Source organism: Crotalus tigris, unplaced genomic scaffold, assembly GCF_016545835.1.
Source record: "Crotalus tigris isolate CLP2741 ecotype Arizona unplaced genomic scaffold, ASM1654583v1 scf7180000024513.1755786, whole genome shotgun sequence".
In the NCBI taxonomy this organism is placed as follows: domain Eukaryota; kingdom Metazoa; phylum Chordata; class Lepidosauria; order Squamata; family Viperidae; genus Crotalus; species Crotalus tigris.
The window spans coordinates 1-23,569 of NW_024100685.1; the positions used below are offsets into that span (position 1 = coordinate 1).

Consider the following 23,569-nt stretch of genomic DNA (forward strand, 5'->3'; position numbering starts at 1 on the left):
AACATCTTTTTTACATCATGGTGACCAAAACTGGATGCCATATTCTAAGTGTGGCCTTACCAGGGCGTTATAAGGGGGTATGAGCAGTTCATGTGATCTGGATTCTGTCCTTCTGTGATTGAAACGTAGGATTGCATTGGGTTTTTTGGCTTGTGCCCACCAAACCGGCATCTGTTTATCTACTGGTGTTTCCGCGCTTTCAAACTGCTAGATGGGCAGGAGCGGGCATAAATGATGGGAGTTTACCCCAATGCTGAGCAGCATTCGGGCTTCGAACAGGGGTTTGCAAATTGTCAGCCCAGCATCCTAACCACTCTTCCCACGTGCAATAGAATAGAATAGAGTAATAACTTTTATTGTCACTTGGAGTGGACACTAATCGGCATACATTAAAATTAAATTTTGTTGCGTACAGCTCTCAAAGGGTCACCACCTCCGATATACACTACATAAGTATGACATAAATAAATAAATATAGAATTATGCACATACCTACATATTATATGACACAGAGAAACAACAGTCTAGTTCGGATTATGTATCCATGTGCATGGCGAGAAAAATGAACCTTGTGAGTTTACCAGGCGGATGGCATAGGGAGCACAGCTATTACAGAATCGGGTAGTCCTGCTATAAATACTTCGAATCCTCCTCCCAGAGGGGAGCAACAGAAACAGACTGTAAAGTAAGTGTGTGGGTCTCTAACAATAAGTTCTAAGCACATCACGTTTATAAGCAGCGTCCTGAACACCAGGGAACGAGCTTCCTATGATCTTCTCGGCTGTCCTCACCACTCTCTGTATGGACTTTCTGTCTGAAGCACTGCTGCCACCAAACCACATCGTGATGCGGTTTGTAAAATGCTTTCAATCGTGCCTCTGTAAAAAGTGTCCAGGACAGAAGGAGAAAGATGTGCTCTCTTCATCCAATGCAAGAAATGCAGACGCTGGTTTGCATGCTTCACTAAGGATGACGTGTGGAGACACCAATTCAGATTGTTAGTTATCTGCACCCCGCCCCCAGATACTTAATACTATTGACCACCTCTACAGCTGCATCCTTGATACTGAGTGGAGTATGACTATGCCAGCTCTTTCTAAAATCTACAGTGATTTCCTTTGTTTTATCAACATTCAGAACCAGGTTATTTTTATTGCACCAGTCCACCAGAGCCTTCACCTCTTCCCTATAAGCATCTTTACTGTCATCCCAGATAAGAGCCACCACTGCCTTGTTGTCTGCATACTTCACAATATGATTCGTAGCAGATTTGGCATAGCAGTCGTGGGTCATCAAGGTGAACAGCAGGACACAGCCCTGTGGAGAACCTGTGCTCAAGGAGATGGAATTGGAAACTTTCTTTCCAACTCTCACAACCATGCCGTGAGCAGAATGAAAAGCAGAGCAGGGACGTTCCATGAGACTTCTTGCCAAGCAAGGGAATCTCTTGATTGAGGATCGTTGGCTGCAACCTGACTGAAGAGGCAGCTTTGACCCACATTTCTTTGCTGGAAATGACAGTCTAAGCTCTTTCTCCTGCGTGATGTTAGCATGAATGCTGCTTGCGTAATTCTGACCTCTGGACCAGTTGACAACTTTGACCTAGGTCTCACAACTTTGGACTTAATTTGGACTATTCTTCTGTGCACTGCTGTGAAGTAGCAAACCATTCAGGCAAGCATCTCTCAGAGACTCTATTCCAGTTTCCATTCTTTTGCTATTTCTTGACTTTGATGAAATGATGAACTAGCAACTCTGTGTGTTTCAGTAGTTGAAAGAAAAATAGAGAGAGAAGTGGATTGTTGTGCTCAGATGCAGCCTAAAGATCATTTCCATATACACTATCTCAAAAGTTATAGTATGTGTGAGTGTCCGCCTGTAGCTTGCCTCTATAGGTATCATACAGGAGACTCTAATACTTGGAGGCGCCTGTTTATTTTGTGATTGCTATAGAATTCCAATGAGGTTTGATTCTAAAAAGTCATCTTTTTCCACATTTAATCCTGTTCCAGTTAACATGGTTGAGGAACTTTATGTGTTTTCAAACTCTATAGTCTCCTTACAAACCCATCTTTTAAGTTCTTGACAATTGGCATCAATCCAGTTCAAATCACTTCCTGAGGGATTTATGGCAGCACAGTCTTCATCTGCTTCTCCATCTCTGACAGATCCATTGGGATTGCCCTCGGCCCAGTATCTAAAAAGAGAGACAGGGAAGGTTGGTGTCAGAACCACCCTCATATGCTCAAGCCTGCCATGAAGTATGGGGGGGAGGGAGCCGGTCTGGGGGGGGGGGTACTCATGACTTATCCCTTCCAGAGACACCATCTCAAGGTCAAAGCGCTGAGAATGGAATATAATGGCTCACCAACCCACCCACTGTTGCAGAGACAGTTCCCAAGACAATTTATTCAAATATAATTGGACAATAAGAGACCAGCAAGGATGGAGGATCTGGATGGGGGAAGTCAACCAGGAAAGTTTGGCATGCAAACTTCAGCTCTGACTTTGCTGTACTGTAATCCACTTCGCCTTTAGTAAAGTAAACCTTTCACACCGAATGGAGTCGAGGGTCTTTCTTACTCAAGGGACCAAGTTGGGGCAGGACTGACAGAGAATAGAATAGAATAGAATAGAATAGAATAGAATAGAATAGAATAGAATAGAATAGAATAGAATAGAATAGAATAGCTGGAAGGGACTTGGAGGTCTTCTCCATGCAGCCAAAGGAGTACAAAGTTGTTTAAAGGAAAGACCACGTTGAGTGGAAGTGAGGATAAGGAGGCGTGGAGGATGTCTGGGGGACTTGCCCCTCTTCTCCCCACTGCTGCCCCTGTCATTCACTTTCCCAGGCAAAATGGTCCACAAAGATTGGCAGAATCCCTGGAGATGGAAGATCAGGCCAATGTGGGCTTCTTCAGCCAGAATTTGCAGGGCTCGCATGCAGAAGAGAAGAGGACCGATTGCATGAGACATCCATAAGGCAGAAGCCAAAATCTTTGCTCCATTCCGAAGCATAGCCAGCCTTGGACCAAGAATTGGCACAAATGAACTGCGTTCACATGACATTAGGCAAGGTTGGGTCATTCTCGGTTCGGTCTGGAAACGCAGCCCATTTTCTCAGCAGGTTATGTGAAAGCAGGTCATTGTACAAAGCCGTAATATTGTTGTCTTGTCTGGGTCCAGTGTATCGTAGGACGACAGGAAGCATGCATAAACTCCATGTTTAGCATAAAACCTGCAAGCATTAAGCATGCTTTGTAGCACCCAGGCCAATCCGAGCTGCCTGGAGCCTAAATTTGACCATGGTTTCTGAAAAGTTACTGCTTCTAAGTACGACTTTTCAAATGAACATAACCTGGAGACTCACTTTACTATTAATCTGGAGTTATCCGACCACTCCCAGTAGCCTTCCACATTTTCGTCCGTTAGGCCAATCCAGGCAGATTCGTTGAGCTTGGAAGAGAGGTACTTCTGCAAAGACACAAAAATGAAAAGGAAGATGGAGCAACTTCACAAGACGGGATTCCACACTCAAGAGATTCAGGGCTGGTAAAAGCTTTAGCTGAATTGAAGCAAGAAAATATTGTACGTTCTTGGTTTTAGTACAACCAATTGTTAGTGAGGTGGAGTTTAGATCAAAAGGTTGGTATTACTTTAGAGGATGTGAATTTGGTAAAACAGATTAAAGATCAAACTCGAGCCCATATAAAGATAATTTATAATGTTTTAATAGAATTGGATTCTGAAACGGAGTTAGTTAAAGGTTGTATGGTAAAATGGGCTCAAAATATTCAAGAGCCGATTCTATTGGACACATGGGAGACAATTTGGGTTAGAAATGTAAAATTTACTCAAGCTCAAAATTTAAGAGAAAATCTTTATAAAATGCTTTATAGGTGGCATTTGGATCCCCAAAAGCTGTCCTGTGTGTATCCTAATTTACAGCCCAAATGTTGGAGATGTGGAAACTTAGATGTAACTTATTATCATATTTGGTGGACTTGTAAAGATATAAAAGCTTTTTGGATTAAGATTTGGTGGAATATTCAAAAGATTTTTAAGAGAAAGATAAAGTTTACGCCGCAATTATTTTTGTTAGGTGTTATTGTAGATCTTGATGTTAAAGAAATTAATTTGATGCTGAATCTGATAACAGCTGCAAGATTATTGGTAGGGCAATATTGGAAGAAAAATTCTTTGCCTACTATGGAAGAATGGATACTTAAGGTGTCTAATTTAGCAGAAATGGCAAAAATCTCTGCATATCTGAAGGATTATTTACAAGAAAAATATATTTCAGTTTGGAGAAGATGGATTGATTATATTCAGAAGAAATATAATCAGAGATTCAGGGCTGGGTTTGTGTAGCCCCAGTGCTTAAAATTAACCATGAACAGGTCACTGTTGTTTGCCAAAGGACTCCACTCTGCCCGAAGAAAAATCAGCTCCATGCTGTGGTGAGGTAAGTCACATCGCAATTTTGAAGACGGGACATGGGGGCTTCCACCTTTATGCCCCACCCTTGTTCAATAAAAGCACACCAAGAACATGGGTAGCAGGCTTCCGGTTTTGCGCAGTGGTGCAGCAGCCGAGGGATCGTGGTGGTCCGCACCCTACAGCCAATTTCTGCCTGAAGTTGTCCCATAGAGGCAACAAAGAAGGAAAGAAGTCCCACCAATTGTGGAGAGACAGCTTTGAGAAAAGCCCTCCAGAAACCAGCAGGAGAAAGGCTAGCTTAACTTCAGAGTTTAGCCCAAGCTACAAGCAGCTGAAGCCCAAAAGCACTACTTTAAGTTGACTGGAACTGGGTAAGAACAGTGGTTTTCTCTCTTCTACTTGAAAATTGATTTCCTGGGGGGAAACAGATGGAAACAGTGAATTAAACTTTTCAGGGGGAACAGAAATATATTGAAATGAAATGAATATAAGACTTAATTTGGATAAGTTTGAAATCGGTGGAATATGTTAAGATTTTTCTTTTAAATCATGAAAATAGAAGTAAACAATTGTCTATTACTGACTGGTGCTGACATCTAGTGGTGGATGAAAATATACAATAGCAATTGCTTTATTGCAGGGACTGGCAAAGCCTAGGAAAAGATAACTTGGTTTTGGTGACCTTTAATGTCTTAATAACAGAGAACAGCAGTGACAAAAAAAAAAAACATTTTGGGCTATCTACAAAGTGAGAATTATAAACTCTAAAAAAAAGAAAAAAAAAGAATTGACCTTTCTGGATTACAAATACAACTCAACTGTGACTCTAAAGCTGTCTGGAGAGAAAGGAAAACCCTGATTTTTAGCGACCATGGAAAACCAGAGATCTGCAGTAAGAATATACCAAGAAAAAACAAATACTTTCCAGAAGGAGATCTATGCTATGTTGCAACTAATCCAAACAACAATGATCTCAACCCATGAGGAAATTAAAAATAACTTTGAAAATATAAATGAACACATCTCCAATTTAACTTTACAACAAAAAATTCTCAGAAAATAAAAACAGAGAGTGAGCAGAAAAAACAGACAACTGAATATGAGACCAAGGAAAAAGATTTTAAAATGGAACTTAACAATAAAAGAAAGTATGACTTAACTCAGATGGAAAAAAACCTACAGGAAATACTGGACATGGAAAAGGTAACCTATACCCTAAGATTACAAAATAAGTTTGAGGACAAGAAAAAAGATTTGACAAAATGGATTCTGCCAGGAGAACTACAAGAACTTGAGAGACAAAAAAATGATAAATAAAATCAAGAAAAAAAGAAAGGAAAAGATTCTCAATGAATATGAAGGGGCGAAATCTTCCTATAAAAACATCTTACCTGTTTTGCCTTTTATACCCGCAACAACATTTTTAAGACTATGGAAAGATTCTTTGATTCAGCGAAGCATATTGATCAGGAAAAATGTTTGGGGGAAAAAAAAGGCTAAAGTGAGAATTAAAAAATTAGATGATGGGATTTATCAGAGGGAATATTTAAAAATTAAACATCTGTTTGAATATGGTTAAAGAAATAAAAAGATTTTGGATATAAATGAAGATTAGTTTAAGATGGATGAACCCCTCAAGTAACGTAGTATTTTTTTCTTTCTTTTTTCCTTTGTGTTTTGTTTTTTGACATGAGAAAGATATAATTATTGGGATAGTTTATATAAAAGAAATGTTTTCTGTTTTTTTTTTTCCTTTTTTAAGGTACGAGAAATGTAAAAGTGTTGGCATGGCTTGTATGAGAAAAAAGACTTAAATAATTAAGTGTAACTAATTTCGAGAAAATCTTAATCAGTAAGAATGCTTTGAATATTGTGGGGAAAACAAATTTAAATAAGAATTCTGTAAACAGGATCTATGAGGAGGCAATGAGAAAAGAAGCTTTATAGAAGCTCTATTATGGAAACCGGACTGGCACAGAAAGAAAGCCAGAGTTAGATTTAAAAATGTGATTTAAAACTTTACTTGACAGGTAAATAAGGCTTTAGAGATCTTGATTGAATAAAGATTAATCAAATATGTGAACTTAGTAAGAAGATGTTTTTCTGTATTAATATGCTTGTTGTGGATATAACAATTATTTGGATCAGATTTAAACTTTATTGAGTGGGTTAAAAGAATTTTTCATAGATATCGATTGATTGATAGCTTACAGATTTAAAATAGAGTAGAAATATATTTTTTGGAGTAATATTCTTATTTTTAGGAAGGATAGCTATTTTGTAATGGAAGGAGAATAAGAGGGATTTCTGATAAAAGAAGAAATGGTATTAATAAATAATAATAATAATAATAATAATAATAATAATAATAATAATAATAATAATAAAGTTGGAAGGAACTTTGGAGGTCATCTAGTTCAACCCCCTGCTTAGGCAGGAAACCCTATACCATTTCAGACAAATGGCTGTCCAGTTTCTTCTTAAAAACTTCCAGTGTTGGCGCATTCACCGCTTCTGAAGGCAGGTTGTTCCACTAATTGTAAATAGTAAAGCTTAAAAATAGGATTTGGATTTATACAGATGAAATGTTATTGATGATTGTTCTGATTGGTTAAGATACAAATAACAGACTAGGAAGGGACCTTGGAGGTCTTCTAGTCCAACCCCCTGCCCAGGCAGGAGCCCCTATACAATGTCAGGCAAATGTTTGTCCAATTTCTTCTTAAAAATTTCCAGTGTTGGAGCATTCACAACTTCTGGTGGCGAGCTGTTGCACTGGTTAATTGTTCTCACTGTCAGGAAATTTCTCCTTAGTTCTAGGTTGGGTCTCTCCTTGATCAGTTTGCAGACCACTGCTTCAGATTACATGAGAAAGGAGCAGATGCAACCACATTTGCAAAAAAATTGTCAAACGTTTGTGCATGAAAATTGAAAAGAACAACAGACAGAGGAGGACAGAAAGATGCAAGAGTTAGCCAAGATGGAGTTCTGTGTCGAAAGCCCCCAAATACGAGGAGGAAAAGAAGAAGAAAAAAATACACCCAACCTGTTCTTCCTCATTCAGGACGGAGGTCAAGTGGGAGTCTCTGGATTTGCAGAAATACTCGGCATCATGCCAGGTTTTCCTTTCATTTGCTTTTGAAACATAATAGAAATTCCAGCCAAAAAGCTTCCAGTCGTTACCGAACTTCACCCCTTTTTTGTACAGAGCTTCTGAGAGGAATTAACGCAAAGAGAAAAATGTATGTTAGCAGAATCTGCCTTGAGTGAGTTCGGTTTTTGCGTCTAACTGCGTCTGTCTATCCTCAGCGCATTAAAAACAGAATTCAGTTGGGACTCAATCCCTTCCAAACTCCAAACGCTCTTATTTCCGGCTTAGCAGAAGCCCAAGACATTTCACGCGTCCCTGGGGTGCACCTTACAACGCAGAGCACTGCGTCTTCCGTCATGCTGCTCACTAATAAGGGTCTCTCTGGGTCAGTTCCCGCACTCCTCATTTTGATGGACGGCCTCCTAAACAAATGATCGAAGAGCTAGAGCAGGCATGTCAAACTCGTGACGTCACGTGACATCGCACAACGTGTCGGGCCAGTTTTGCTATTGCTGGCAATGGGGTGGGCGCGGCTTCCATATGATGCATCCAGCCCGCGGACTGGCAGTTTGACACCCCTGAGCTAGAGGCTCAACCCATTCACATGGCCTTTATCCACATCCCTTTTCTGACTGTAGGAAAGAGTGATAGCACCAGCACTTACATACCTCTTCCCAGCGCCTTACAGCCCTCTCTGAGCGGTTTACAGAGTCAGCCTGTGGCCCCCAACAATCTGGGTCCTCATTTTACCAACCTCGCAAGGACGGAAGGCTGAGCCGACCTTGAGCCGGTTAGGATCGAACTCCCGGCAGTGGGCAGAGTCAGCCTGCAATGCTGCATTCTCACCACTGCGCCACCAGAGCCGGGAGGCTCTGCTTTGCTCTGAGCCACACGCTGGAGCCTCATCCAGCAGCTGCTACTCTTGAGGGCTAGAGCCTCCCTGCTGTTCCCTGCCAGCTCCTGGGGAGCCACAGCAGAAGAAGGCCGCTGACCTCTGGTCTGTATTGGTAACCTTCCTGAAGATAGCTGAGTGACCACTGGTGGATACTTTTACGTCCATGTCTAGTTTTTGAATCCTGCTTGAAGGTGGTGGTTCTGCAGTACAACACGCCTGGGCATCAAACGTTTGCGTTTCAGCCCGTAACTCTGACCAGAAGTGATAATGACGAATTAAGTTAACAACATCACTGAAAAAAGGGACTTATGACCATTTTCCAACTTACGACCGTTGCAGCACCCCCCGGTCACATGATCAAAATTCAGATACTTGGCAACTGACTCACATTTATGATGGTTGCACTGTCCTGGGGTCACATGATCCCCTTTTGTGACCTTCTGACAAGCAAAGTCTCTGGGGGGGGAAGCCCGATTCACTTAATGACCGTGTTGCTAATTTAAGAACTGCAGTGATTCGCTTAACACATGTGGCGAGAAAAGTCGTAAAACGGGGCAAAAACTCACTTAACGTTTTTTGCTTAGCTAGAGAAATTTGGGACTCAACTGTGGTTGTAAGGAGGAGGAGGAGGAGGAGGAAGAGAAAGAGGTAAAAGGGAGATCAAGGACAAGGAGAAAGGAGGAGAAAAAAGAAAGAAAAAAGAAGGAGGTGAAGGAGAAAGAGGGATTTCATTTTTCACTCCAGGATAAAAAGAGGGAGGGAGGGAGGGAGGGAGAAGGGGAAGAAAAGGAAAAAAAAGGAAGATTTTCTTTTTTCCAGAAAAATTATATTAAGCAAAAAATAAAGTTATAAATCTTGAGTACAGGATGCACAAATGGCATTCTTCTTTACTCGGCTGGGATAAAATGAGAACAAATAAGAGATAGGACTCTTTTCAGACAAAAAGACTTACGATACTTCTTTTTCTCTGCTCGATAGGCTTCTTCGGAGTCTTTTAAATGTTGCGGAATGTCCTCTACTATGGCTGACACCTTTAGGGCTAAAGCCAGATGTAATTAGAAGCTGATTTCCTGTCCCACACACAGAACAGACACCTGCGTGGAGAAACCCTGGCGGATTTAAAGGCTTTGGAAATGCCTCCCCCCCCCTTGAAGGTCTAGGAAAGGGCAGTGATGATCAGGAGGGTGGGATTATTTTCCAGCCTTTCTAGATTTTTTTTTAAAAAAAACTTCCCGGTCTGGCCAAACAGACCTAGAATTATCTAGAGAAGAGAATATTTGGAGCTCAAGGCTGAACAGTGGCGTCCTGGGTGGCCTCTGAGCTTGGTTATTGTTTTTGGGAGATATTCCATTCCCCAACTCGCTATCGTCTCCAGTGCTAGAGATGTTAGCTAGTTGGGTAATGAAATTTCTCCCCAAAACCCAACCAGGCTCAGAGAACATCGAGGACTCCACAGCCCCTAATCTTCAGATGGATCCCCACACAGGGGCTGCTCAAGGCTGCAGAGCTCAACCAAGGTTGCCGAAGCCCTCAGAGTCCACACTGTCCCGATGAATGGGCTTGTTGTCCCCTTGCCCATCCCTTGTCCTCAGCATCATATTCTGCTTCCTTTCGAACTGTTAGCCTTACCTGGCTTTGCTCTTGTCTCTGGCAATCAGCACAAACCCTCATTAACCACAAGCCACCTTAGACAGGTCCTTGGACTCATCCTAATTCCAGGTTGCTGACTGGGTATCCCTTGACCTCCTTGCTGGGGTCAAAAAACCCACCTGCCTTACGGAGGGAGACTTTGGGGGAAAGGGGAGAGTCACTTCCACGGTCAATAGTTGGAACAGCGAACTCTTCAGAGCCTGGGATCCGTGAAGCAGAGGCAAACACTCCACAAGGAGAAACTGCCAGGAGGTGGTTCATAACCCTCACTATGGAGGACAAACTAAGCCTGGAACTGGTGTTGGGCAAGACCCCCTTGAACGAAGGAGCACCCGTAGCCTTGTGTGCCAGACAGACTCCACACCATTCTTCCAACCTCTTCCAACCATGATGTTACTTGGCAGTCTGGGCCTTTCATTTCTTCTTCCCTGGTCTCCAAATAGGATTGTGGCCCCAAACTAGTCAGAAGTCAGGATCATCTTTTTACTTACGATTTTGGTAATACATGACGTTACGATTCCTAAGTCCAATTGACAAAGTAGTCCTCAGTTTTTTCATAGGCACATCGTAAGGACTCCAGTCTTCAGCAAGCAGTGCATTGTCTAGAGTGATAGAGACATCTAGAGGTTAAGGTTTGAAGATGCCCTCTTGATGCTTGGACCATCAGCTTTCACCAATCCAACCTCTTCTGAAGAGCTTTTGAAGAACGCCTTATTGAAAACAACATCTTTTTGAAGAGCTTTTGAAGAACACCTGGAATACCGCATCCAGCTTTGGTCCCTACATCACCCCAAAAGATGTTGAGACTTTGGAAAATGTGCAGAGAAGAGCAACTAAGATAATTCAAGGCCTGGAGTCTAAAACCTATGAAGAACGGTTGCAGAAAGGGGGCATGGTAGTCTAGAGAAAAGAAGGACCAGGAGTGACACGATGGCAGTCTTCCAATATTTGAGGGGTTGCCCCAGAGAAGAGGGAGACAAGCTATTCTCCAAAGCACCAGAAGGCAGGAGAAGAAGCAACAGATGGGAACTAATCAATTTGGAATTCAGGAGAATTTTCCTGATAGTGAGATCAGTGGAGAAGCTTGTCTTCAGAAGTTGTGGGTGTTCCAACACTGGAGGTTTTTAAGAAGGGACCTGTCTGAAGTTGTAGGGTCTCCTGCTTGAGCAGGGGGTTAGACCTCTAAGGTCCCTCAGCTCTATTCTGATTGAGTGATCTCTTATAAGTAGTATCCCTGTTAGGTAACTCAGCAAGACTAAGAAACCTATAGACGCTTGCTTCAAAATGCATTTGGGGTTCTTCCAGACCATGGCGGAACAAACGTGTAAGAGAGGGAGGGAGGGAGGGAGGGAGGGAGGGAGAGAGAGAGAGAGAGAGAGAGAGAGAGAGAGAGAGAGAGAGAGAGAGAGAGAGAGAGAGAGAGAGAGAGAGAGAGACTGGGCTCTGCTTCCTGCTAAGTTTAGCCAGAATCCTTTTTTGACACTACTTCCTCCGCCTCAACCACGAAAGAAAGGCCACCCAGCTTATTCGGCTCCCACCGACAATGTCCCGTCACAAAAAAGAACTAAACTTACATGCTTTAATTGTTAGGAATAAGATGATCAGGCAGATAACTGTAAGAAGAAAGATGCCCATCCACAGGTACTTGACCGGGACCTTTTTAATCGGGTTCTGAAACAAGTCAATCTCCTCTTCATCCGGTGGCGGCGGAGGTGGTGGAGCGGCGGGTTTCTTAGGAGCCATGGCTTGGAGGGAAAGAGGGAAAAAACGTCAGGGACATTAAGACTTCAAGAGACCAAAGCCGCACCCACAATCCTTTGCCCCATTTCTGTGCCCTTGCATGCGTCACCGCTGCCCTACAGGCAGTGCTCAACTTAACAAGAGTTCATTTAGTGTCCAAAGTTCAACAGCATTGAAAAAAAAGGGACTTATGATCCTTTTTCATGCTTACGACTGCTGTAGCACGATCCCCATGGTCACGTAATCAAAATTTGGATTCTTGGCAACTGGCCCTACCACGCTTCTAATTTCATCTCCAGGTAGCTTTTGGGTTACAGTGGCAATTGGGACTGGATTTTCCATCGCTGAAAGAGCTGGTTATAAAACGCGAATGACATGACCCACATTGCTTAGTGATCCCCCCATCCTGGTGGCCATTTATCCCCAACTATGCAGGTTGCTAGAGGTCTGCAGAATGTTTGGGGTTACCATGGCAACCAGGAGGGTGGGAGGTCTTTGCACAAATCCCTCATGCACCAGGGGGTGACTTTTCGCGGTTCAGGAGACCGTTCCTGTGTGTCACTCATTCCTCCCTCTCAGGGCTTCTGCAATGTATCTTATCCTGCTAGGGTTGATGCAGAATAGTGACCCAGGCAATTATGGGCACTTCTCGCTATGTGTAGCATCTTCACTTCATGAGCTGCTCTGATTACTCCAGGATCTTTGGGTGCAATTCAAGATGTTGATTGTCCTGGCCAATCAACAAGGAACCTTTTGGGTAATCTGTACCTCCTTGTTGATAATCTCCTTAGGTAGTTGTTGTTCTTGTCTCTTGTGTCACTTGACTTCTGCACACGTTGTCATCTGGATGGAGTGGTCCCTCTTTCCTCTGGCCTGGCTTGCTTGCTTTCTCTTCCCAGCTGAAGGCCTCCCCTGCCCTGTGACTCAAGCAGCCTGCTGATTGGCTGCTGCGGGTCCTTAGCAAAGCACAGCTGTGGATGGATTGTGATGGCAGTGCAGAGGGGGCAGCCCTGGAGAAACAGCCATTGGCGTCCGTCCCATAGTTCACACATACCTGGCCTGGCCCTGGATTGTGTGAGAGTAGAGCCTCTCTTCAAAGGGAAGGCCGAGTCAATTCTCAGTAGCTCTGGAGGCTCAGCTCTACCCCACCTTCCTCCTGAGTTGCTACGTAGCGCAAAGTGGCCACTCTGGAGAGCCTGTTTGCTGTAGGGGTTCAAGGCACCAGGCCAGAAACCGGGAGACAGAGAGTTCTAGTTCTGCCTTAGACATGAGGGCAGCTGGTGACTTTGGGCCAGTCTCTGTCTCTCAACCCCAGGAAGAAGGAGGCAAGGCAAAGGCCAAGAAAAGCATGTGGACTTCCCCATGGTTGCCAGGAGTCAAGACTGACTCAAAGCTGCATGCGCACACACACACAGAGAGAGAGAGAGAGAGAGAGAGAGAGAGAGTTTCTTTCTATCCACTGGACTTCTGCAGTCATCACTATATGTGGGGCTGTCCTTGAAGACCATTCAGGTGCTCCATTCGGTCCAGAATTCAACAGGATGATGGTGGTGGTGGTGGTGGTGGTGGTGGTGATGATGATGATAATGATGATGATGGTGATGATGGTGGTGGTGGTGATGTTATCCATTCAGTCGTGTCTGACTTTTGGTGATTCTCCGGGCCACCTCTTCCTTCCTTGCACTACTTCAGCACAATGCACAATGGCACAAATTGTGAACACAAAACACAATTGTCCAGTACACTGCCTTCCCATTGGCTTCCGGGATCAATTTATAAAACTGGGCTTGACCCTGAAAGCCCTACACGGCCTGGTCCCCACGGACCCTCTCCTGCCCCTCCGTCCTCCAGCTGAGACCCCCCAAAATCTTGGGGGAATGCGATTTATTTATGTATTTATGTATTTATTTATTTACTAAAGAAATGTAGATGGCCGCTCTACTCACTCAGAGGGACTCCAGGCACTTCCAGGCATGAAACTCCCAAATACAATGAGCCAATCAGCCTCTACTTCCTGGTGACAACATTCAGACAAGCCACCTGATGGGCTCCATGTCACCCCGTGACCTCCAGACCCTCTGGCAAAACCAAAGGCCATTTGGAAGCCTATCGAGGAGGGGGCTAGTCTAATCTCCATTGGGAGGATAGGGAGGGAGCCACCACGGAGAAGGCCCTTCTCCTTCCTTGTGCTACGGAGTGGACCTCTCGACGGAGCCGACCCACGACAACCTCTGCTGGGTCAAGGAGAGGTAACTGGGGAAAGACGGTCCTACCCATAATCTGGCCCCAAGCCATGAAGGGGCTTGAAAGGGACAGGCTGGAACTGAACCCCGAAGCAAACCCGGCAATTCTCCACCATCTGAAGACTCCAGCTGTAGATCCATTCCGCCTGGCCAAGGGTCCGTTTGCTTAAGCCACCAGGGATCGAGACAGGCAGCTGGGTGTCATCGGCACACTGACGATATCTCAGCCTTTGATGAGAGATGATCCCATCCGGCTTCACGTGGAGGTTCAACCGAAGAGGAGAAAGTACCAGACCCCACCCAGCAGGGGGCGAGGGCGGGACTTCCTGTGCCCAACTGAGAATTCAAAGTGCTGGGTGTCACCTGCAGAGCTCTCTATGGTACGGGGCCCAAACACCCACAGCCTTGTCTCCCTCTGGTGGTCTCTGCCCGTTCGGCTGGACCCCGTAGGAGGGGCATTTAAAGAAAGTCTCTGTGGGACCCAGGAAACACGCCTTTTCAGCCAGGGCACCTGCCCTCTGGACCAGCTTGCCACCAAGATCAGGATAGGCTCCATCTTGCCAGCCTTCGGGGAAATGCCGAGATCTGGCAGTTGCCCCACGGATTGGGGTCAGGGAGTTGGGAAAGGCCAGGAGACCTGACGTTATTTTGTGCGGTTTTTGAAATTCTCAGACACCATTTTTAAAAATTCTTTGTGATACATTTTAATATTTTCTTTATACAGTGATTCTTAGTTTTGAACTTTATTTGCCACCCAGAATTGCTTTGATGAGAAAGGTGGCCAGAAAGGAAGAAAGGAAGGGAGGGAAAGGAAGGAAGGAGAGAGGGAGAGAGGGGAAGGAGGGAGGGCATGAACTCATGCTGAGTTACAGTGAGGAAGGGAGGGAGGAGGAAGGAAGGAAAGAAGGAAGGAAGGAAGGAAGGAAGGAAGGAAGGAAGGAAGGAAGGAAGGAAGGAAGGAAGGAAGGAAGGAAACCATTCCTCTTGCAGTCTTCTCTAGAGGTGCACAGTCTTTGTTCTGCATTATGGGGTCTCTGGGTGGGCTGAGAGCTGGGAAAACTGAGGTCATTTTCTTAGAGCTGAGTTTGACGTCTGGAGGACTTATGGACACGTCCAGGAAGTTTTCTTGGGAAAGAGACGGATGTGGTTGGACCCTTCCTTCCCCCAGCCTGCTTTTCCAACTTCTTGTTCCAGGACCTGCGGCTGGGTATTTCCTGGCACTGTCTTCTATTTTATTTTTATTGCGGTTGTTGTTAAATTTCTGCAACACAAAATCTTTGGACTCTCCTAGCAGCTTCTAGCAAGACGTCTATGTTAACGCCTTGGCAGGCTCTGCCTTTCGAAGTGTGCCACTGGTGCACCTCAAGTTGCCAGGATGCCCTGGGCTTTCTGCTTCTTTGGAGCTCCCAGCAAGAAGGGGAGCGCAGCTATCGTCTCCCCCCAACCAAAGATCCGTGCACCCCTTCAATCTGGGGTGGTCATCCTTTTTTCCCCCAAAAAAGCTTTGGAAGAGGCACACATGGGGCAGTGAGGGAGGAAAGGTCCAGCCAGCCAGCCAGTCCGATCAGTGGAATCCACCCTGGCGACCAATGGGGTGACAGATGAGTCAGATCACCGCTCGTTCCTTCAGGAAATCTTCTCGGTAGAGATAACAGCTGACTGCTGAGCCAGGAGAGTCCCCGTCCACTCCCTCTGTGGCTTTTTCAGGGCCTGAATTAGCCTCAAGGCCAGAATTATGATGTCCCTCTGAACGCCGTCTGGCTGGCTCTGCTCTGAAAAAAGGCCACACCTGGACACGGAAAGGCCACATAAAACCAGCCTCTCTCCTGTCTCTCAGCTGGAGGAACTACGCTCGGACGAAAGAGTCCATCCACAGCCTCTTCCTGATCGGGCATAAGTGGTGGGGTTTGACTCCCCAGTGAAGATTTTCTGAGTCCATCTCATCGGCTCCGGTCAATGTGTTTGGTGAATTTGGGGCTCTTCCGCACCCAGAGTTCCTTTGCAGACCCATCTATTCAGCTGATTGCAGTCAACCTCATTCCAGTTCAGCCCTTTAGACAATGGGACAATAATTGTGCAGCCTTGCTCTCCGTCTCCAGGGCGCTCCGAGTGGCCGGGATGGCCCTGAGACCAGAACCTTGGAGAGAGAGAGGAGGGAAAAGGCCCATTTTACACCCAAGGAAGACTGAGGAGGACATGGAGAGACAGCCATCCCTGGTGGCCATGCCACTGTAAATGACGGGCAGGCAGTGCCCATCACTCAGAAACATCTCCCCTTTCTCCTGCTGCTGAAACCCCAGTCTTTCCCAATACGTTTCTCTCTCTTTTCCCCCTTTCCCAACTCAGGGAATTCAGTTCTGGGATGTCCACATGGACGCATGCCCAAAAGAGCAAAGCTCTATCTCGTGGACATGATTTCTTTGACATACACCCCTTTGCAGGTGTCCCCAGAAACGGCCATTGGACAGAATGGATCTTGTATGTCCCAGCATAGCCTCTCTGGGAAAGAGACAGCGTCACTCTGCAATCCCATTTCTGGAGACACAGTGGCCTCACGCTGACTCCCTCTCAGGTTTTCATCATCCTTGATTTTTTTTTTTAATGCAAAATGGGTAGGTTTCCCAAGTCCTTGAAATTCTCCACAACTTCCTGTGTGGACAAGACGGTTTTGTTAGAGGAGGGGCAGGGCAAAACGTTCTAGAATGTTCTGCAGGACTTTCACATGGAATTATGAAAAGGGAAGAAGAACAATCCTTGGAGGATCCAATATGAGTCAGTCACTGGGACCAAAGGTTTATTCTTCCAAGCTTTGGGATCATGCTGAAGCCCATCCTCAGGGAACTTCTCTCTCTCCAGAATATGTGCACTGGGCCGCTCGACACGTTGCATTGATATAGTTCCTGGTTGTGTGTAGCTTGTAATTGTTAATCGGGGTATTGATGGCTGGCTATTAAGTCGTTAATTGATGTCTCCTTGTGCCACTGCACCCTCAGCACCTAAGTACCTGATAATCTGATGGTAAATCAGCACTCCTATTGACTGATAAGGGGCCCAGTTCGCAGGTTTCAATCATTTCCCTGACTTTTTGTCTCTGCTCAGCCAACAATAGTAATAGTTGTGAAATTGAATGCATGTCCTTGTTTATTGCAATGTGACTGACTCATATTGGATGCTGCGACATTATCCTGGGACACGCATATTTACTTTCATATATTTACACATCCTTGTTCGTGTGTCAAAACCTTACCTGAGCAGCATAGAGCAAGGCCAGCAAGCGTGGACGTTGCTGTGGCCAGGGAAACCTATGCACGAAGCCTATGTGAGGCTCAGAAAGAGGGGTTTGTAGCTTGCCCCATCACAGGGCAGGAAAGATCCCTGCTGCGTTGGTGTTACGAGCAAAGAATGAGGGTCCTGCGGCTCCTGATGGCAGGTGACCACAGCCCCTCTGGGCCCAACCTTGGCAGACTCACTGGGCTATTAATCTGGAGCCGTCGGTCCATTCCCACTTTCCTCGACCCCCGTCGGTCAGGCCAATCCAGGCAGGCTGGGTGAGCTGCGAGGTCACATGGTTCTGCAAGGCAAAAGGAAGAGATGGAGAAGCAGTCTTGGTCTAGGCACAAAATGCATGTGGGGAACCCACCAGTCCAAGGAAGCCCTCAGCTGTGGGAGCACTGCAGTGTCCAGGTCCTCCCTTTTAAGAGGACGGTTCTGGGGGACCTTTAAAAAGGTCTGAAAAATTTGGGGAGGGGTCCTCATGTTTCTCTCTGAAGACGTTTCGGAGCTGAAGAAGCTTCTTTGGTGAGAAATGAAACGTCTTGAAAGAAAAACAAGAAAGTCCAGTTGTCTCGTGAAAGAGCGCCTTGGGGAACTTGCTTTCCTCCTTCAGGGAATCTCCCCAAAAGTGCCCCCTTCCTTCGCGCTTCTCTACCCCACTTTCCCAAGGAGGGTTCCCCTCGACTATGCCCCACGGAAGCGGCAAGAATTGCAGGGGAACCTGGAAGATGCCTGATGATCTTTGGCCCTCCCTGACTGGAGAGGCCCCCCCGGAAGCAGGCTTTGGGCACCCCCAAGTCTGCTGTTGGGGGGAGAACAACAATGGAGAAGGTGCTTTGTCTGGACTTCCTTGGAGATTTTTTCCCCCCAGAGGAAAAACCAAGAAAGTCCAGTTGCCTTTTTTGGGGGGGAAAGCACCTTTGGGGCAACCAGGACCTGGAGGATGGGGAATCTCCACAGAAAACAGTAAAGGACAGGATTTTTTGCCCTGACCGATCTTCTCGCTAAAACCTCTCTGAAAATCGGGAATGACTTTGCCACCTGTAACAGGGAAGCACCCACAGCAACCTTCGTGCCGTGCAATATCTGAGCGGAAGGAGAGCAGAAGAGCGAAGGACCCCGGAGGGAACGGAAGCAGCAGAAGAGAAACGTAACACCTGCTCTTCAGAGCTTAGGATGGAGGTCAGATGGGCCTCTCTGGACAGGCAGAAGTTCTCCGCATCGTACCAGGACTTTTTCCCCCTGGATACGTAGTAAAGGCCACTCCCAAAAGGCTGCCACTCCATCGCAGACTTTCGACTCTTCCTGAAGAGGGAATCTGCATAAAATGGGGGGGGAGAGAGAAAAAATACAAGGCAATGAGTAACTGGGGGGGAGGAACAAAAGCCCACCACCCGGGTATATCAGATGGTTTCACCGCTAGCCTCTCTGAAAGGGTCCTTGTGAGGACAAAGGGGACGATAAGGAGCAAGCGGTTCCGATTCTAAGGCACCGGAGCAAGGAAAGGAGGGCAAACGGTCACATAGAATATGTAGAGTCTCCGTTTAGGAGTTGCGCTGGGTGCCTGGCTGGGAACCGCTTCTCTGGGCAAGGCGCACCACGAGGGGCCACTTAGGATGTAAAGCACTATGAAGTGGGAAATATTGCTACTCACTGTACTTCCTTTTCTGCTCGTTGAAGTTCTTCCCGCAGTCTTTTATGTGGTCTGGCAGCTTCACTGCTTCCTCTGCGACCTTCTGGGCTAAAGGACCATAAGAGAAGTTTGTTCCTTGTCCACACAGCCTTCCGTGGCTCTTTCCATCCCGCCTTTCCGGCCCCAATGTGCGATCTCCAAAGTAGGGAAGGCTTTTTACGAGAATAATATCGGTAACCTCCTGCCCAATTGTCACAAACCACCCCTGTAGAGCTAAGAGATTGTTTTTGTTTTGAACCGACTGCAGGACTTGGGTTTGGCGAGTCTAAAGAAAAGAAGAAAAAGGGGAGACATGATAGCAGTGTTCCAGTATTTGGGGGGCTGCTACAAAGAGGAGGGGGTCCACCTATTCTCCAAAGCACCAGAGGGCAGGAGAAGAAGCAACGGATGGAAACTCATCGAAGAGAGAAGCAACCTGGAATCAAGGAAAAACTCCCTAACAGGGAGGACAATCAGCCAGTGGAACAGCTTGCCACCAGAAATTGTGGACACTTCATCAGTTTTTTAAGAAGAGACTATATAGTCACTTGTCTGAAATGTTATAGGTTCTCCTGCTCGAGCAGGGGGCTGGACTAGAAGACCTCCAAGGTCCCTTCCAGCTCTATTCTATTCTAAAAACAGGTCATTTTTGACAAAACCAACAGGGCAGCAGTGAAACGTTTTTCTTGGAGGACAACGGTGCACAACATGGAGACCCTGACAAAAATGTCCCAGCACATTTACAGAGAAAACCTAAACTTCCCTGGGCTGTCAGACTTCAGGAAAGCAGGGTGAGGGGAGCTTCTACAGCCCCTCCGCCTCTTACAGAGCCCAGGAATTGGGCCCTCCGGATCTGCAGCCCCCAGGTTTGCATCCCAGGCCTTCCCCTCCCTCCTTTGGCCTGAATGGACACATGGCAATGCTCAGAAGTGGATGCCCATTGCCTAGAGGGTATCCCACTCCCCACTCAGACTGGGAATTTGGAGAAAGGAAAGGAAAGGAAAGAAAGAAAGAAAGAAAGAAGGAAGGAAGGAAGGAAGGAAGGAAGGAAGGAAGGAAGGAAGAAAGAAAGAAAGAAAGAAAGAAAGAAAGAAAGAAAGAAAGAAAGAAAGAAAGAAAGAAAGATGCCAGGCAGAGAATATGAAAGAGAGAGAGAGAGAGAGATGATAGATGGATGAATAGATAGATAGTAGAGGTAGCTAGATGATAAAGAGAAAGAAAGAAAGAGAGGAGAAAGAAAGAAAGAAAGAAAGAAAGAAAGAAAGAAAGAAAGAAAGAAAGAAAGAAAGAAAGAAAGATGACAGGCAGAGAACATGGAAGAGAGAGAAAGAAAGAGTGAATGAGTGAGAAAGAGAGAGAGAGAGAACAGTGGAAATGTCATTCCTTGGGTCTCCAAGAGCCTCCTCTGATGTTTTCAAGGGGGGAGTTGATGCTCAACCAATCGGAAATAAACCACTTACGGTTTTCGTGCTTGAGCTTTGGACTCCTCAGGCCCACCGCCATGGTGGTCCCCAGCCTCTTCATCGACTCCTCGAGCGGATGGGGGGGTTTGCTGACCAATGCCGCATCTGTGGGGTGGGCAAAGCAGGGACAGGAGGGTTCCAGCTACCCCAGTTCAACCTCTTAGCTAGTAACCCTATGTTTAAACACCGACATGACAGCCCCATCTGTGGCACACCTGAAATCCTCTCCCCCCCCCCCGAGAAAGAGCCGGGGGAGTTTTAGAGGGAAGGTTGTGCAGAGACCCAAGTTTTGGACTTTGGTGAGAGCTTTGGGTGGAAAAAGGAAGGGTTTGGGAGAGAAATGGGGGAGCAGCTGATGGCCGCGCCAAGGCAGGCGTTATTCTACCTCTGGGACACCCGTCATCCAGGAGAAAACAAATCTCTCTGAAAAGGGGGGTATGAGCAAAAATGCACTTCTGGGGGGGGGTCCCATAGCTCTGTGGAGAGCCGTACAGGCCCCCAAATGTGTCCAAGGAAGTTGAAATGTCGAATGGGATACAAAGGGAAGGTTATTCAGGGCAAGCCTGGAGAATCACCAAGTACATCAACACTGTTCGGTCAGTGCAATGACAAGAACACACCCGCTGTTTTCTTTCTTTCGGGGGACATTCCGGCTCTGTCCATTTCTCTTCCACCAAAGAAAGATTTGGCTCATGCCCAACAGCGTCTTGCCTTCAGCGGCTTCTTGCATACCTTTTTCCTGAGATCTGGGACTCTCTCTGGGCCTTTCCTGGGAGGCCAGCAGAGTCCGTGGGAAGACGCGGACAGATCTGGCTACAAGGGGACCTGAAATCAAGCCGACTACAAGATCGGAGCTTAAATCGGATCCTTTTTGCACGTCCGGTGGGTGAAGAGTGAACTCCGGGCCATTTTTCCCCCTTTTCCTCTCTGTCTTGGGGGTGGGTGGGATTTAGGCCAAGGTGGTCTCACCCAGCGACCAAACCTGGAAGGAGGCTGGTGTCTCATGGTCAGTCACAGGTCAACGCTCGTCTTCCACATCTCTGAAGACTTGGGCTGATGGGGCTGAGAGAAGCCACCCCCTATTGAACAAAGCCCTTCGTTCACCCTCCCCCAATTTTCTGGCCACACGTCCCATGAATTGTTCACGAGACGGGGGCGGGTGAGGCCCCCTTCCCCCTTCCACCAGCTTGTGGCCAACAAAAGGCAGAAGGACAGGTCAGCGGATCAAGCAGGACTTACACAGGTAGCTGACCACCGTCAGGACCACAAGGCAGACAGTGGCCAAGGAGGCGAGCAGAATCCACAGGACGGTGGAAGAAATATTGCCGAAGGGATTCATCTGGGTTTTCTTCTCGCCTCCAGGAGCAATGATCGAAACTTGGCTTTTGGCCGGCCGGGGTCCCATGGCTTCAGGGCAGGAAGCAGAGAGGAGAGGAAGGCGGTGAAGAGACCCGGCGGCCATCATCGCCCGGAGCTAAAGCAGCCGCCAGTCCGAGGAACATTTCGCCCGGAATCACCCGTGTGTGAGTTGGCCGGCCATATACATTTGTTTAATAAATAAATGAAGGAATGGATGGATAGTCAGGCTCCTCCTGCATTTGGTCCTCTGCAGGCAGGAGGACTTGGGGGGGTGATGGGGGTGAATTTTGGTGCGGCAACACCTCCAAGAAAACACACACACAACCTTTGCAAGAAGGAGATCTTCAGGGTCTGGATAACGCTTTGGGAATGTTTAAGAAACGCCTTCAGACTTTTCTGAAAAGGGGGATCCCTCAACACCCAGGGGTCAACATCAGAGATGAATCTGGGTTGACTCAGAATGGCAAGGCGGTGGGGAGAGGGGCCACGGAGATCATGTAGTCCAACCCCCTGCCCAGCCCAGGAGTCCACTCCTCCATATCCCTGACAGAGGGCTGTCCATAACAAACCTTTTGTTTGGGATCCCCTTTAGGAGACTCTGGATCCCACTCAAGGTGTTCCCTTGCTCATCTTCTGAGCCTGTTTTCAACTCCTACAAGGTTCCTCCTCCTGTTTTCTCCTTGCCCTTTGATGCCACTTTTAGCGCCGCTCTCCTTTTCCTCATCCTCCACGGCTCAAACCGCCTGCTAGTTGGCTGCTGGGGCCCCTCGCCAGATCCACAGCCACCAGCACACCTGCAGCCGGAAGGGGAAGGGGCATTGTGACATCACGGGGGCCTTGCCCTGAGAAACGGCCCCTGGACCTCTTCTGAGAAGAGGCCACCGCTTTGCTCGTGGCTCCGCTGGCACGGGTGAAGGCGTCCCATCAAAAGAGAACTGGTCAGGCACAAGTAACCAGATCCACACGTGGCAGGATCCAATTGACCGCTTCATTGTGTTCCACCTATAGTACAGGAATCTCTCCAGAGTATCTGCCTTCCCTTGGGAACAAACAGACAAGTTTCCATGGAACCTCGGGATGATCAGTCTGAAGTCTCTTGTGACTGCGTGAGGACTCTAAGCTAGCTCCTCACTTAACCCCCCCTTTCTTTGCCTGGCTGGGCGTTTCTCAACAGAAAGTCAACAGAGCCCCTCTTTGGTGTGGTGGTCTCCTTTGCCCCAAGAAGCTGTCTGTGCTGGTGGGCAACTAAATTAGCTCTGGCAGGGAGGGGGGCCTTTCTCAGGCCAACGGCCAGGGTCACCGTCCCAAATCTGGTGCTGTGTGGATGCGTGCATTTTACAGCATTCTCCAACATGCATGTTGAGGCTAGTGGGCTGAGCCCCCCTCCCCCAGGAGGCCTGTGCGCAAAACAGGGACAGATTCCATCAACAGACACTTGATGTTCAACCAGCCTACAAACCCCTCAGAATTCAAATCTGCCGCACAGCCAACCAGCAATGGCCCCAGCCCCCAACCAGCACCTCACCTCCCAATGACGCTCACCTGGCGTGACCTCCCCATCACAAGACCCACCCCCTGAAGATGTTTCCTAGCCTGATAACAAAACGTTCAGGAACCACCCACAAGCTCGGAGGATGAACCTCCATCCTCGTACAGCAGGGGTGTCAAACTCGTCACATCACGTGATGTGTCGTGACATGACTTTTTTTCCATTGCCGGAGCTGGGGTGGGTGTGGTTTCGGC

General features: G+C 46.9%; 2 protein-coding genes across 3 annotated transcripts; both read right to left on the bottom strand.

The window, feature by feature from the left end:
* Positions 1 to 1,932: 1,932 nt before the first annotated feature.
* Positions 1,933 to 12,682, bottom strand: LOC120303937 (C-type lectin domain family 4 member M-like). The gene is made up of 7 exons (XM_039333906.1): positions 12,585 to 12,682; positions 11,651 to 11,821; positions 10,568 to 10,678; positions 9,379 to 9,465; positions 7,487 to 7,653; positions 3,371 to 3,474; positions 1,933 to 2,197 (listed from the first exon to the last, which is right to left on the bottom strand). The coding sequence occupies exons 2-7, from the start codon at positions 11,817 to 11,819 to the stop codon at positions 2,032 to 2,034; spliced, it is 804 nt and encodes a 267-aa protein (XP_039189840.1). The 5' UTR covers positions 11,820 to 11,821; positions 12,585 to 12,682; the 3' UTR covers positions 1,933 to 2,031.
* A 2,914-nt stretch (positions 12,683 to 15,596) lies between these two features.
* On the bottom strand, positions 15,597 to 23,248 carry LOC120303920 (C-type lectin domain family 4 member F-like). 2 transcript variants are annotated; one of them, XM_039333864.1, is made up of 6 exons: positions 22,396 to 23,248; positions 20,465 to 20,572; positions 18,987 to 19,073; positions 18,490 to 18,650; positions 17,530 to 17,630; positions 15,597 to 16,196 (listed from the first exon to the last, which is right to left on the bottom strand). In XM_039333864.1, the coding sequence occupies exons 2-6, from the start codon at positions 20,526 to 20,528 to the stop codon at positions 16,013 to 16,015; spliced, it is 597 nt and encodes a 198-aa protein (XP_039189798.1). In that variant the 5' UTR covers positions 20,529 to 20,572; positions 22,396 to 23,248; the 3' UTR covers positions 15,597 to 16,012. The 2 variants fall into 2 exon arrangements, with proteins under 2 accessions (XP_039189798.1, XP_039189797.1); XM_039333863.1 differs by lacking the exon at positions 22,396 to 23,248 and having other exon boundaries at positions 20,465 to 20,652.
* Positions 23,249 to 23,569: the final 321 nt, after the last annotated feature.